The sequence below is a fragment of the Trachypithecus francoisi genome, unplaced genomic scaffold (genome assembly GCF_009764315.1).
Source record: "Trachypithecus francoisi isolate TF-2019V2 unplaced genomic scaffold, Tfra_2.0 Lachesis_group13, whole genome shotgun sequence".
Lineage (NCBI taxonomy): Eukaryota > Metazoa > Chordata > Mammalia > Primates > Cercopithecidae > Trachypithecus > Trachypithecus francoisi.
The window spans coordinates 63,296,821-63,311,219 of record NW_022681458.1 but is presented as its reverse complement, the minus strand read 5'-3'; the positions used below and the strand labels follow the sequence as shown (position 1 = coordinate 63,311,219).

The window sequence follows — 14,399 nt, the reverse complement described above, 5'->3', positions numbered from 1 at the left end:
GATTTTAGCTCTAAAGCATACAAAGGTAAGAGTGATACATTTAAGAACCATTCACAAAGAAGAACCAAGAAGAGGTAAAGAAATTCTAACCTTTCACAGTTAAGATGCCACTGCATGCATCATCGCCTGCTACATTTGACACTTTGCACGTGTAATTTGCAGTATCTTCTAATTCCAGATTATTAACTTCTAGAGACACAGATCTCTCATGGCATACAAGTCTGTATTTTGCACTTGTGGATATTTCTTTTCCATCCTTAAACCACTGAGCACTAATGGGAAGTGAACCTGAAACCTTGCACTCCATATGAATAGAAGAGCCCAGAACTTTATCCATTTTGGTTAATTTTTTGGTGAATGATGGAGGAATATTTTGATCTGTCCAATGCAAACAGCAAAACACATCCATTAATCTCTTGCTATTTGTTTACAAAAGACATACTATAAATAAGGGAAGTTGACTGGGGTAAAGATACAAACCTAGCACTCTTAGGTAGGCATCACAGCTACTGCTTCCAAAGTCATTTTCCACCTTGAAAGTATACTGACCGCTGTCCTGCGTCATTACTGACTGAATCCTAAAACTGGCCACGTTGTTTTCAAAACTCATTGAAAAGTATCTACTGGGAACTATTTGTTTCCCATCTTTAAGCCATTTCACTTTGAGTTCTGGTGTTCCAGCCACAACACATTCCAAAGTCACGGGATCTTTCTCCGTAACATCAACTGATTTAGCTTTCTCTATGATTTGAGCTGGTTCTGTAGTAGAAATGAAAATGTGGATGAGTTACATTGATAACTCCACTAGAAATAATGTCTGCTCATGAAACTGTCTCTGTAGACTATCTTTGAAAGAGAATAGCTTACAAACCTTGTACTAAAAGGAAAGCATAACACCTCTCAACTCCTGACTCATTCTTGGCTTGACACGTATATCTCCCACTGTGTCCATTATCCACACTTCTGATTTGAAGTGTGGCCACACTGTCCACAAATGAAATATAGATGTTATCATCTTCATCAAGAATTTGATCATCCTTTAGCCAGGTTATAGAAATAGGAGGAGAACCTGCCACGATACTCTGAAAAGTGGCAGAAGTTTTCAAAACAGTAGTGGTATTTTCTATCTTCTTAATAAACGATGGTGGTTCTGTGGTTAAATAAAAAAGTGTGAAAAGAAGAGACATATTGTAACTCCTACCCATAATCATAAGATTAAAAAGCCTTACAGAATTTTTATTTGGTAGGCTCCTTCTTGTAAAACTGACCTTTCAGGGCAACTCTAGCACTGCAAGAGCAGCTGCCACCTTCATTGGATACAATGCACTGGTATTCCCCAGTGTCTGAAGGATCACACTTGGTTATATGGAGGTTAAAAACAGACACTCTGTCAGTCAATGTGTATTTTTTGCTGCTTCGAATTTCCTTGTTATTCTTCAGCCAAATGACTTCAAATGGAGGTGTTCCTGTAACTTCACATTCCAGCTCCACGTCACTATCTTTTACTACCTCCACAGGCTTCAGCTCTCTGATAAAGGTGGGAGGTTCTAAAGATTCAAAAGGAAGACAGTAGCTTACTTACGACTCCAAACCCATCAGGCAGCACAGCCAAAATGAAGAATAGATTCCATTCACAAACCTTTCACTTTGAGTTCAATGCTGCAGCTCGCCGTGCCCGCATCATTTCGAGCTTCACAGACATAAGTCCCACTATTTTCTACCCTGGCACTAGAAATCTGGAAAGTGGCTAAACCATCAATGAAGGAAATGCCATGTTTCTGAATAGCTGTTATTTCATTCCCATCTAGATACCAAGACACTCGAATTTCAGGAGTGCCTGTTATTTGGCATTCAAATGTTGTTGACTGTCCATTCCTCAGCACTAAGACTGGACTTGGCTTCTTAATGAATTGAGGAGGTTCTAAAGATGGAAAAAGAATTGTGATGTTCAATATTTTTAAAAACAGGTCACTGGGCAAAACTGCTTTCTTAAGCATTTTTCCCTCCCCACCCCCAGGCAAGAAAATTTAGACAAGCAAGAAAGTGAGGAGATGTAGAGACCAGACCTTTTACAAAGAGAGTGACTTTACTAGTTGCTGTGCCAACATCATTGCTTAGTTGGCAAATGTAGGTTCCGGAATCAGTAGCTTTGGCTGCAAAGAGCTCTAGAATGGTAGAGGTGTCGTCCTTCCAAACCGAGCGGGCTGCTCCTGAGTGTAGCTCTTTGTTATCTTTAAACCACTTTATTGTCATGGGTGCAGTGCCACCCACAAGAGCCTTTAACTGAACCCTTGTGTTGGGATTGACATCTTGTGACTGTGGCTTTTCCACAAAATAAGGGGGTTCTGGGGTGAAAGAAAAAAGAAGCAAAAGAAAAGAGGAAGTTTTATTTTATAACTTAGCAATAAAGGTAAAAATTGAGAAATGAAAGAAAAATATTTTGTAAGTTCTTGATAAGTGGAAGTAAAATTTGCCAACCTTTGACTGTCAGATGCCCACTGCACTGGTTGTGCCCTGCCTTATTGGTGGCAGAACAAGTGTATGTCCCGCTGTCTGTACCTTCCAGTTGACTGATTTCCAAGAAGGCAGTATTGTCATGAAAAGAGAATTTGTACTTTTCACTAGCTGATATTTCTTGGTCATCTTTGAACCACTGGATGCTTATGGGATGTGACCCAGCCACTATACATTCTAAGTCAATGAAAGAGCCTTTAATGCTGTCCATTTTCTTCAGCTTTTTGGTGAATGAAGGAGGTATGATAAGATCTATTCAATGAAAAAGCAAACAAAAAAAGGTCAATCTACTAACTTGTATTTTTTTTTTTAATTTTAAGGGAAGAAGGAGCATGGAGATGCCCAATCCTCCCTATAGAAGAACAATACCAACCTAATACATTAATTCTAGCCTTGCAGCTGCTCCTCCCAACATCATTTTGGACCTCGAAAGTATATTCTCCACTATCTTTCTTTTCTGTAGAAATAATCTTCAGTATTGAGACTGTATCAGTAACACTGATTTTATATTTTGAGCCCAGGGTCAGTTCTTGGCCATCTTTAAACCATTTGGCTGTAATCTCCTTAGTCCCTGAAAATTTAACCTGCAAAGTGGCTGGGTCTCCATGGGTGACATCTATAGACACAGCTTCCTCGGTGATTGTTGCAGGTTCTGTAGAAAACAAAGGGATAGATGTGGGTTGTGCATCACCCTGCTGAAAGGCTTACATCTGCATTTCTTCCTCAAACCCAAGGCAAACTTTCTGAACCAACCTTTTACTGAGAGTAATGCAGAACATCTTTGTATTCCTGCATCATTTTTGGCCTGACAGACATATTTCCCATCATGCTTGACTTCAATGCCACTGAGGTACAAACTGGCCACATTGTTCTCCAAGGTCATTCTTATGTTATCATCTTCAGTGATTTCATCGTTGTCTTTTAGCCAAGTCACCATAATTGGCAAGGAGCCCTTCAGAGTGGCCTGGAAGGCAGCTGTGCCTCCTCGGAGGGAGCTGGTACTCTCGATCTTCTTTATGAAGGATGGGGGTTCTAACAGAAGAATTAATTCTCAATCAATATTATCCCTAAAGTAAAACTGGCTTAAAAAGAAGAATGGACTCTTTAGCAGAGCCAGTCCATCACTGGAACCAACACTAACCTCTTAAAGTCACCCTGGCACTGCAGATGCTGCTGCCCACCTCATTGGTCACCCGACACTGGTATTCACCAGCATCTGCAGCTACAAACTTGAGGATCTGCAGGCTAACCAGATGATCCTGAATGAAGGTCTTAAACTTTCTACCACTTCGCAGGGTTGTGTTGTCTTTGAACCAAGTGATCTCAAAGGGAGGAGTGCCTGCCACCTCAGCCAGCAACATGACATCGTACTCCTTTAAGACTTCAATTGGTTTAAATTCCTTGGTAAAGTAAGGTGACTCTACAGTAAAAAAGGAATGATTTGCATTAAGGGAGAAGGGGTCTGTGCCATGGGCCATAACTTTGGCAACACAAGAGGCAAAGTGAACACAAACCTTTGACTATTACAATGCTACTGCAGTGGTCACTGCCAGCCTCATTCTGGGCCTCACACATATATTCACCACTGTCTTCGATGCCAACATCTGTCAGTTTTAGAACTGCAGCAGACTCCACAAAAGACATTCTGTGTTTGCTGCTCTCCTTAATTTCTCTATCATTTGCAAACCATGTTATTTTAATTGGAGGGGTACCAGTTACTTTGCAGGCTAGCTGGGTGGCATCTCCCTTCTTTAACAGCTGTGATGGCTCTAACTTTTCAACAAATGTGGCAGGTTCTGTGGAAGGAAGGAATTTATTAAGAAATGTGAGAAAGAGGAGAGAATGTATAACAAGGGTAGCACAAAGATGTCAAGAAAACAACGCAAACCTTTTACAAACAACTTTGCACTGCATTCCACGCCTCCAGCGACATTGCTGACTTTACATGTGTATGTGCCTGAATCAGAGATTTTTACTGCATAAAGTTCCAAGGAACTCTCTAAAGCTTCTTTGGTGATATAGCAGCTTCCACCAGAAACCAGCTCTTTGTTGCCCTTAAACCATCTGATTGTGAGAGGAGTAGATCCTTGGAAAGTGCTCTTCAGGCAGACTGCTGAGCCAGGCAGAACATCCTTTGAGCCGGGTTTAATTACAAAACTGGGTGGTTCTGAAGAAGGGGTATAAGAAAGAATTTCAAAGGGTTAAGAGGTCTGATCTAAGGGAAGACGACTTAATTTGAACATAATCTTTAATAAGGATAAAATGCAAAGTCTCCAGCCAACCTTGCACAATCAGGGCTCCACTGCTGTCTTTGCTTCCCACGGAATTTGTGGCTCGACAAGTGAAATTCCCTGCATCATTCATGTCTACTCTGATGATTTCCAAAGAAGCTGTGCCTTCCACAAATGCTATCCTGTATCTGTCAGAAGAAGTTATTTCTTTGCCATCCTTAAACCAGGACACCCTCATGGGGAGGGAGCCTGCAATTTTGCAGTCCAGTCTGCAGGTACCATTAACAACACTATCCACGTTGCGCAAGGGTTTGGTAAAAAATGGAGCAATGTCTCGATCTGTTTGTGGCACAAGAAGGGAGAAATGGTCAATATAGAAAAGTGCTCAGTGATTGACTTTAGGCCATTTGTTGGGTTTCAAATGCATATGCAGCATCATTTTCTAAAAATACTAACCTAATACAGTGAATGTAGTCTCACAGGAGCTGCTGCCCACTTCATTGGAAATCTCAAATGTGTATTGGCCACTATCGTGCAGCTCAGCTGAATAAAATTTGAGCTGGGCAACATTGTTTTTAAAACTTATTCGGTATTTTTTACTGGCGACCAAGGGTCTCCCATCTTTGTACCATTTGGGCTTCATTTCTGGCGTGCCTGTCACTGTGTACTCCAGTGTGGCGGGATCTCCTGCTGTCACCTGGATCAGTTCTGCTCGCTCAATGATTTTGGCAGGTTCTACGATGGTATGAAATAGTTAGGATCCTAAATGCATAGTAGGGTTTCACTTTAAATCTAAGTAGCAATTTGAGGTTTAAATGTTCCTACACAAACCTTTAACTATTAATTCCCCAACAGATGTTTGGCTTCCAGCTTCATTTTCAGCCAGGCACGTGTATTTGCCTCCAAAACTAATCTGAACATCAGGGATTATCAAGACTGCAACACCATTGGAAAAGCTCATTTTGATTTTTCCGTCTTCTCTAATGACCTCTTGTCCTTTCATCCATGTGACAGAAATGGGTTCTGACCCTCTCACAGCAGCTTGCAGGGTAACAGTTTGTCCTGCTAGTGCAATAAAATCATCTACTTTCTTTACGAAGGTTGGAGGTTCTAGTTAAGGAAAGAGAGCATACAAAACATATAAATTCCCGAACACTTTCAACACCATCTATATTTAAGAGTTTTATCAAGATTATATTTATCTTGTCCCAATACTATTTCATAGTGTTAATTAGAAGAAGAAATAAAAGTTAAGAATAATTATAATTCCATCCAAGAGATAGAGGTATAGATGATACATGTTTGTCAGCTGACAAAATGGCTTATTATGTAATTCCCTTTTGGTATCAGATAATAGATATTTACACTGGTCTCAGGAAAAAGACCAGGTGAAAGTTATTGACTTTGTTCCCAAGGTCCCAGGTCAAACCAAGACAAAACAAATTTAAAGGATAGGACAAGAGAAAAAAGTATCAGTTTTTCTTCCATGGGGTAAGAAAGCTATTTTGACAATTTGTTAAAGAGACATTAGCTTTTCAAGCACTAACCTTTGAGTAAGTGTGTTGCCCTGCAGCCACACTTGCCAACTTCATTAGCAACAACACATTCATAGTCACCAACATCTGCGCTATTAAAAGAAAAGATCTCCAGACACACAAGAGATTTCTGAGAAAACAATCTGTATTTTTTACTACTTCGAATTTGTTTCTTATCTTTAAACCAGCTAATTTCAAATGGTCCAGTGCCTGAGATTTCACATTGAAGTAGAGCATTTGTTCCTCTCACTATGTCCGCAGGCTCAAGAGTTTTGATGAAAGAAGGAGGTTCTACAAAAGCATGAAAGCATTGTGTAAGTAATGAGTAATAAGTAATTAAAAGGGAAATCTTTTCTCAGAAAAATACTGGATGGAAACTCAGTAAACAAACCTTTGATAACTATTTCAGTACTGCAGCTATCACTGCCAACGTCATTCACTGCTTCACATGAGTAACTCCCACTGTCTTCAACTTTTACATCCGTAATATCAAGTATGGCCTCAGAATTGACAAAATACATTCGGACTGTGTTACTTTCACTGAGTTCTTTGTTATTTTTAAACCAAGTAACCTGGATCACAGGTGAGCCTTTCAGCTTGCAATGGAGGCGTGCTGATTCACCTGGCAGCATTAAATAAGAGGGATCCACCTTCTCACGAAGGATGGTGGTTCTACATGAAGTTTACAGAAAAGAAAAAGGAGAAGATATCTGAAACATAAACTCCACAAAAGAAAAGTAGACATATACAACAAGGAGACCCAACACACATAAAATTTCTGAAAAAGCTGTGGTGCATTTAATAGGTTCCTACCATTCTAAGACACTTTCCCAGTCTCTTGATTTAAAATAAAATAACAATAACAGACTACCTACACAAAGAACAATTTTATAAAAGAAGATAGTTAAGAATTTCCCAGACACTTGGAATTTTTTCTTAGAAGAAATTTTAAGCAAGCTTTGTTAATAGCAGACAATGTAGAAGAACAAAAGTAAGTGAACTTTGAAGAGGATTAAAACAATAAAATCAAACAACGCCAGAACTTTCCCAACCATAATGTTTGCTGAATGGCATTATTTTAATAACAAAGTGTACTGACTGAATTGTTTGCCAACAGTTTTTCTACAGAGGATTCCTTGCAGAGAAGGGACTGGAAATACATTCACATGTTTCTTACCTCTGACAGTGACTGTGGCTGAACAGGAGCTGCTTCCAGCCTCATTTGAAGCTATACAGACATAGGTTCCTGAATCTCTCAGTTTGGCCAGAGGAATCTCAAGTGTTGCTATTTTATCTTCAAAACAGATCTTATAATCTTTCCCTGGGGGGAGTTTTTGCCCATCTTTGTTCCACGTAACTGTGACTTTTCTGTCTTCATCTACTTGGCACTCAAGGCGGACCTTCTTATTGATAGCAGATTGCACAGACTCTAATTCTTTAATGAAATGTGGCTTATCAATGATGACCAACTCTGCTTGGCAGATGTCTGCTCCAAATTTGTTAGAAGCCTTACAAGAATAAACTCCTCTATCTTGAATGGTAAGGTTTGAGAGTTCTAAAATGTGTTTGTTTTCTGTGTCGGAAATCTTCCGGTTAGGTGAAGGTGAGAGTGCAGCACCATCTTTCTGCCAAATGGTTTCTATCACAGGAGTCCCTGTCACTGTGCAGAGGAACTTGGCTGACTTACCCACAAAAGTCGTAAGGGACTTAGGTCTGGAGAGAAAGGTTGGTGGATATGCCTCTGCAAAAGAAATTTTTCCAGCATTACATTTAGTCCCCACCAAAGCACTTGCTGTAATTATTCCGAGACAGAGAAAAGATGAGTTAAGTCTTTAGATAGACGTGAGCCATAATTTAAAATAGAGTAATGTGTTAATAAGAACAAAAGACTGTCAAAGGAAAGGGATGAGAGTGTTCTTTATAAAGTAGCAAGACATCACTTTACTTGTCTCTATCAAAGAAAAGACAAGTGTTCCTTTATTAAGTAACATTGCTAAAGATTTGTCCATTTTAGTGGCTGATTGTGTAATTATTTGATAAGCTATTGAGCTGATACTTTAATTCTGCAAATTAGAAGACTATGTAAGGAAGATAAAGAAAATGTATTTGACTCTTCTGAAGAGTAGGGATATTAAGTGGTAAGAAGATTGAAGTAGTTGTGTAATGTCTTTGTAACCCTCATGTCAACTGCCTGGAAATTCTTATATGGCTTAACTATGAATGCATCCTCTAGGGCAACTCAAACTTGTAAAAATATTTAATAGCAGCAACTTCCCCTTTCCATTCTGCATCTTGAAGCCAGACTTTCAGAACCTCTCTTTTAAATTTTTTTAAGTCATCCTCTTTATCCTTTCCTCTTATTATCCGAAGCTTCAATATTAGTTGCATTCCTAAATTGACCTAATTTGAGTAAAGAAACTTCCAAAAGTGTCAGTATAAATAATATCATGCACTTGGTTTTATGGAGACATTTTGACCAGAGTGAAAAGCATTGGTTGGGTCATCATGGGCCTGGGTTTTTCTTAGGATCATATAAAAGGATTGTAGAGAAGAGGAAGCTATAGGGAACCTGATCATTTTCATGTCCAAGAGATGTGCTTCATTTGCCCTTCCCCTTGATATTCTCATTGACAAAGAAGACCAAGAGACAGCCTTCCCTGACTCTACCCCTGTCCTCAAAACATAGGTCATACTCACACTTTCTCTTGGGAAGAGGGAAAGAAAGAAAGATAGAGAGGAAGGAAGGAAGGAAGGAAGAAAGGAAGAAAAGCTAGCTACTAATATTTTGGTTAATGAAGGAATTCAAGTATTTGATGAGTGTTAACTATTTGAAAGTCAACCTATGTATCAATTAGAAAATTGGGAATAGGATATTTATGTAGTTGTCTTATTTTCTTTTACTTTCTTTCTTTCTTTTTTTTAGATGGAGTCCCACGATGTTGCCCAGGCTGGAGAGCAGCAGTGAGATCCTGGCTCACTGCAACCTCCACCTCCTGGTTTCAAGCAATTCTCCTGCCTCAGCCTCCTGAGTAGCTGGGACTACAGGTGCATGACACCACACCTGGCTAATTTTTTATATTTTTAGTAGAGATGGGGTTTCACTGTGTTAGCCGGGATTGTCTCGATCTCCTGACCTTGTGATCCGCCTGCCTTGGTCTCCCAAAGTGCTGGGATTACAGACGTGAGCCACCGTGCCCAGCCGTCTTATTTTTAAATTAGTAAAAATGCCTAGAGTGAGAATCCTAGTTTTCGGTCCTGTACTAGCTCCCTGTCTTACATAAGGATTTAATTTTAGACTTAGACACTGACTTTTTTAAGTTTGTAATTCTGCTCTTAATTTGTTATTTGATTTAAAATTTTAAAATACATTGAGACTTTTTTTTTTCTTTTTAGTAGCACCAAACTGTCCTGATATGTTTTATACGAAGGGCCAAGGTGAGCTCATTTGATTACTTAACATTGTTCTCAAATAATAAATTATTTTTTCTTTGGTCAGTGGTGGAAATATGACTGTAAATAATGATTTCTTATCCCATATAGGCTCTGCAGTACCTACCTACCTTGTTACCGTCTTGGTTATTGGTCTCTCCAGTTGGTAATACAAGCATTTCCCACACATGTACAAAAAGCAAAAAGGACAACAATATGAAATAAAGTGACAACATCTGTGCCAATGTATGGCATTTACCTGTCACAGTTAGTGTGGCTGTACAGCTGACACTGCCATACTCATTGGAAGCTTTGCATGTATACTCGCCACAGTCAACCACCTGGGTTCTTAGGATTTCAAGGCTGGAGACATATTTTGAAGATCGAATAGAACACTTGTCACTCTCATAAATTTCTCGGCCAGCTTTAAACCACTGGAACCGGACATTGGGAGCACTTTGGATCTCACAGGTGAATTTGGCTAGGTGGCCCAGTGCTACTTCCAGGGGTTCGATTCTCCTCCTGATCACTGGGGCAGCTGCAAAGGGAAGTAGAGTCCATTAACATGCCTCCTTACCAGGCATATGACATTTTTCTCTTTCTTCTAACATTTGTTGCTGTTAATGGAGTAAAACAGTTGAAATTGGTGAGATGGATTACAGCAGTTTAAGACAAGTGACTGGAAAATGAGAAAGATCATTGAAGGCAAAAGAAGACAATAAGCTTTTTTAAAAATAAAAACATATTCAATCATTGCTCTGCAGTGAATTGTGAAAAAAATGTGACGCTATTGGATTACATGCATAACAACATGATATATTATTTAAATATACCATGCTGAATGGGAACACTGAAAATCATGTGAAGAAACATGATATACTAAATAAAGTGATGAAGTGAAACAACAGCAAAAAATAAATAGAAAGAAGAAACAGACAACTAATCATGGTTATTTTGAATCTAGGGCGAGACCAGTGATTTCACAGTGGCTAGGTGTTCACTGATACTTTTTATTACATATTATGAAAGTTATCCTCATATGAAAATAAACTAAAAAGCTTCTCTATTGGCATTATGAAACATATGAAAAGATGTTTTATTTTTAACATAAGTAGTACCATGGATATGATAGCATAGCACCCAACAGGGCAGTAAGGGAAAAGCTGAGTTCATAACCATGATTATGTCTGTGATTTCATTTTCTTACTCTAAATAAGTTACATTCTGGAAGTTGCAGATAAGTGAAAATTTAAGTGGTGCAAGCTAAATCATTACAATCCAGTGAATGTTAACACTTGATCTATTTCATCCTTAAAATCCAACCTCTTTTTACTACAGTGAGTTTGGCTGAAGTTGCTGTTTTTCCGTTGTCATTCAAGGCCTCACAGACATACTCTCCTTGATGGTCTTCGGTATTTACTTTGTCGATGACTAGCGTATACGTATTTTGATCTTGTAAACACTTGAACTTTTCATCTGAAGGCACCAGTTTATTCTCAAAATACCAATTCACCTCTTTAGCATTTGTTATGGATGTTGTGAGGTGTACAATGTCACCTTCCTCAGAAACAGTGTCCATTAAGGGTGTATGTATGACGGGGCCATCCTCTTTGATTAAGCCACCCTCAGCTTCCTGTATCTTTACTGTACCAACCTCCTCAGTACCACTTTCAGAGGAGGACTCCTCTTTTTCCTCTGATGGTTTCAGACTCTCATCTTGTTTCTCATCAGAGACAACAGCTGAAGCAACCCCATTAGTCAAATATTTAACCTGACTTTGCACATTAAAATAACTGACCTCTTCAGTTGAGATAAGATATTTAGATTCAACTTCTGGTTCAGTAATGGGTTCAACCTTCTGTGAACCTGAAAAAGAATCCATTTCTTCCTGCAAACTTGTTTTGGCTCCTTGCTGAATTCTAGGACCCTCAGCTGTTAGGATGCTGATTTCCTCATATATAATAGCACACAAAACATCCTTAAGTTCCATTTTCAGGTTAGTGATTTGAGGATCAACATCTTCAATAATGATGGTTACTTCTTCTGTTATAGACTGCGCTGAAGTAACAAGGTACGTGCACATGATGTGTCTGGGCTCTTGGGTGATGTTTACAGCCGTGACCTCCACCTTTTCAATGTTTCTTAGCCACTCAGAGAAAAGACCTGGCTGCTCACTGGCCACAGCTGCTTGCAAAGCCCTGCGGATTTGAATTTTCAGATTTAATCGCTGCTCTTCTGGAATACCAGAAAGCAAGCTTTCCTTAGAAAGAATGTCCCTTCCCTGTACCTCCTGCACTTTCTTTATCGCCACAGGCTCTCTTTTAGACTCAATGATTTGGTCTGGGGGCATCACCACGTTGTCAGAATGCTCTTCTTTGAGCAGTACCTGCTTTTCTTCCAGTGCTAGCGGAAATCTTAAGGACTTGCCTTCCTCAATTCTGACCGCAGAATCTTGCCCTGCGTTTTCCAGTGGATCTGTACTTTCTATCAAAATTTCAGCTCCTTCTGTGCATGAGTGTTCTGAAGGGACTAGGGGCTCATAGTTTACCTGAGAGATCATGACATCAGGACTCTGGAGACTCTCCACATGTCCCTCAGCTAAGCTCTGACTCAAGATGAGTGCACTTTGTGCCTCTTGCTTTTGAACAGTCACTCTTTGGTCTTTGTTGGCATCAGATACTGTCTTTTCTTTTGGTAAAAGCACTTCCTCAGACACAGAGGTTAGATAAGAATGCACTGGAGGTTCTATTGAAGACTGTGGATAATTCCCTTCAGGTTCAGTTAATAAAGTTTTCAGAGGCTCAACTGTTAATGAATTAATTTGTCCTATGAACATGGCACTTGGGAAGATTTTATCAGTCTCTGATAGAACCGCCTGTGTCTCAGGTTCTTCAAGCATTAGAATGCTTTCTTTGGAGAAGGTTTTCTGGGACTGTACAATCTGCAGCTGTAGGTTGGGAGAGGGTTCCTTGAGAGGCTGAAAGTGAGTACTGCCATTGATGCAAAGAAATTCCCTGGTGCTTTCAGGAGTGGACTTATCTTGCTTCAAAATGGATTGTAATTCCTGAGCTCCCAAAGGAAGCTGACTGCTCAATTCATTGGCTTTAGCAATATGCTCATAAGATAGTGGCTGGTTTTCTTCTGTAATTAAAGCAGCTTTCAAAATGGTGTCTTTTACAAACGTTGCAATTTCCTGCTCTGAGTCAAGTGCTTCAACTGTGGGACCCTTTAATGGTGTCTGTGGAAAATCCTCAGGAGCCTCCGGTGTGGACTTTGCTTTGCAGGGGGTATCAGTCATGTCTGTGTCTTCCAGAAGCACAAGAAGCTCTGCTGCACAGGTGGACTCACCCAGCGTATTCTCTGCTTTACAGATATAGAGGCCACTGTCTTCCCTCTGAGGGTCATTGACAATGAAAGTCCCAGAGCCATCAGGGTTATGAATGATAGTGTAATAAACACTGGTGCAAAGCTGCTTGTTTTCTTTGAACCATGCAACGGTAGGGGCAGGCTCTCCAACCACTGTGTACTCAAAGATGGCAGGAAGTCCTTGAGCACAGCGAACTGGTTTTAACTCCTTCAGGAAGTGAGGAGGACAAGGACCGCCAAGCTTTTCCAGAGATTTTGCCACTGCTGATTCTGTTTCTGTGTCTTTGTGACCCTCTCCTTTGGAATTTATTTTTAGATAGGCACTACATATTGCCTGTCCGTAGTCATTACTGGCCATACATGTATACTCTCCCTCATCCTCCAATGTGGTGAACAGAATGATCAGGCTATGATCATCACCGTCAAAAACAAATTTGTAGTCAGCAGAAGGGGTTAATGGCGCTCCATTAAAGAACCACTGAATTTTAGGTTTGGGGATGCCAATGACAGTTACAGACAGTGCAGCCACATCCCCCATGCTTGTATCAGCACTTGACACTTCTTTGATGAAAACTGGGACAGCGCCTTCCTTTTTGGAATCAAATTTAGTTGAGTAAACTGGAGGTTCAGACAAAAGTTCAAGTGTTTCATTTATATTAGATAAATGAAGTTCAGAGCTATGAAGTCCTTCTTCCTCGGCAGACAGAAAAGAACTAGAAAACTCTGTATGGGGAAAAATGATTATTATTTTACCACAAAATTTTATTTAATAAAAAATAGAAATCAAAGAATTAGATACCAGTTGATGGCCTTCTTCTGCTTTATTCCTGGAATGATTAGATTATTCCAAGATGAATTTATCAAAAAGCACATTTCTAAATTTTTCTTAGCTTAACATATAAAATTACACAAAATTATAGATACTGTACAAATGCAATTTTTGATCCACTTCATCTGTGTTAGAGTTCATAAGTTTTAAAAATGCTCTCATGAGTTTTTCTTGAGATATAATTCCAATTTTAAAGTTTGAAAAACTGCTGATTAGTTATAATAATCCAGCACTATTTAAATTGACTTCTAAAAAGATCCAGAATTGTTATTTGTATTTAGAGTTTTCTTGAGTTTAAGAATAATCTTCTTTGTTAAAGACTGATTATTTCCAAAATAAAACATTGATGTTCTAATTACTGGCTCTAAAGTCATTATTAAAAATAAGAGGCTACAGAAAATGTTTAATTTGGATTTGTAAGAGAACCACTATTTTCAGTTTCTAGAAATGCAGGCCTTCTTTCACCTGTGTAAATCACCATATTACTTGAACAAA

General features: G+C 39.3%; 1 protein-coding gene across 1 annotated transcript in view; it reads right to left on the bottom strand.

Moving 5' to 3' along the window:
- Positions 1 to 14,399, bottom strand: part of LOC117094789 (titin-like) — a 273,144-nt gene that overhangs the window by 193,122 nt on the left and 65,623 nt on the right. The window contains 21 exon segments of the mRNA XM_033230996.1: positions 91 to 378; positions 481 to 759; positions 872 to 1,150; positions 1,269 to 1,547; positions 1,640 to 1,921; positions 2,067 to 2,345; positions 2,479 to 2,766; positions 2,888 to 3,166; positions 3,268 to 3,546; positions 3,656 to 3,934; positions 4,029 to 4,310; positions 4,403 to 4,681; positions 4,797 to 5,084; positions 5,202 to 5,480; positions 5,577 to 5,855; positions 6,293 to 6,571; positions 6,672 to 6,935; positions 6,938 to 6,952; positions 7,458 to 8,021; positions 9,969 to 10,247; positions 11,033 to 13,798. Of these exon segments, the coding sequence (XP_033086887.1) occupies positions 91 to 378; positions 481 to 759; positions 872 to 1,150; positions 1,269 to 1,547; positions 1,640 to 1,921; positions 2,067 to 2,345; positions 2,479 to 2,766; positions 2,888 to 3,166; positions 3,268 to 3,546; positions 3,656 to 3,934; positions 4,029 to 4,310; positions 4,403 to 4,681; positions 4,797 to 5,084; positions 5,202 to 5,480; positions 5,577 to 5,855; positions 6,293 to 6,571; positions 6,672 to 6,935; positions 6,938 to 6,952; positions 7,458 to 8,021; positions 9,969 to 10,247; positions 11,033 to 13,798 (8,385 nt within the window).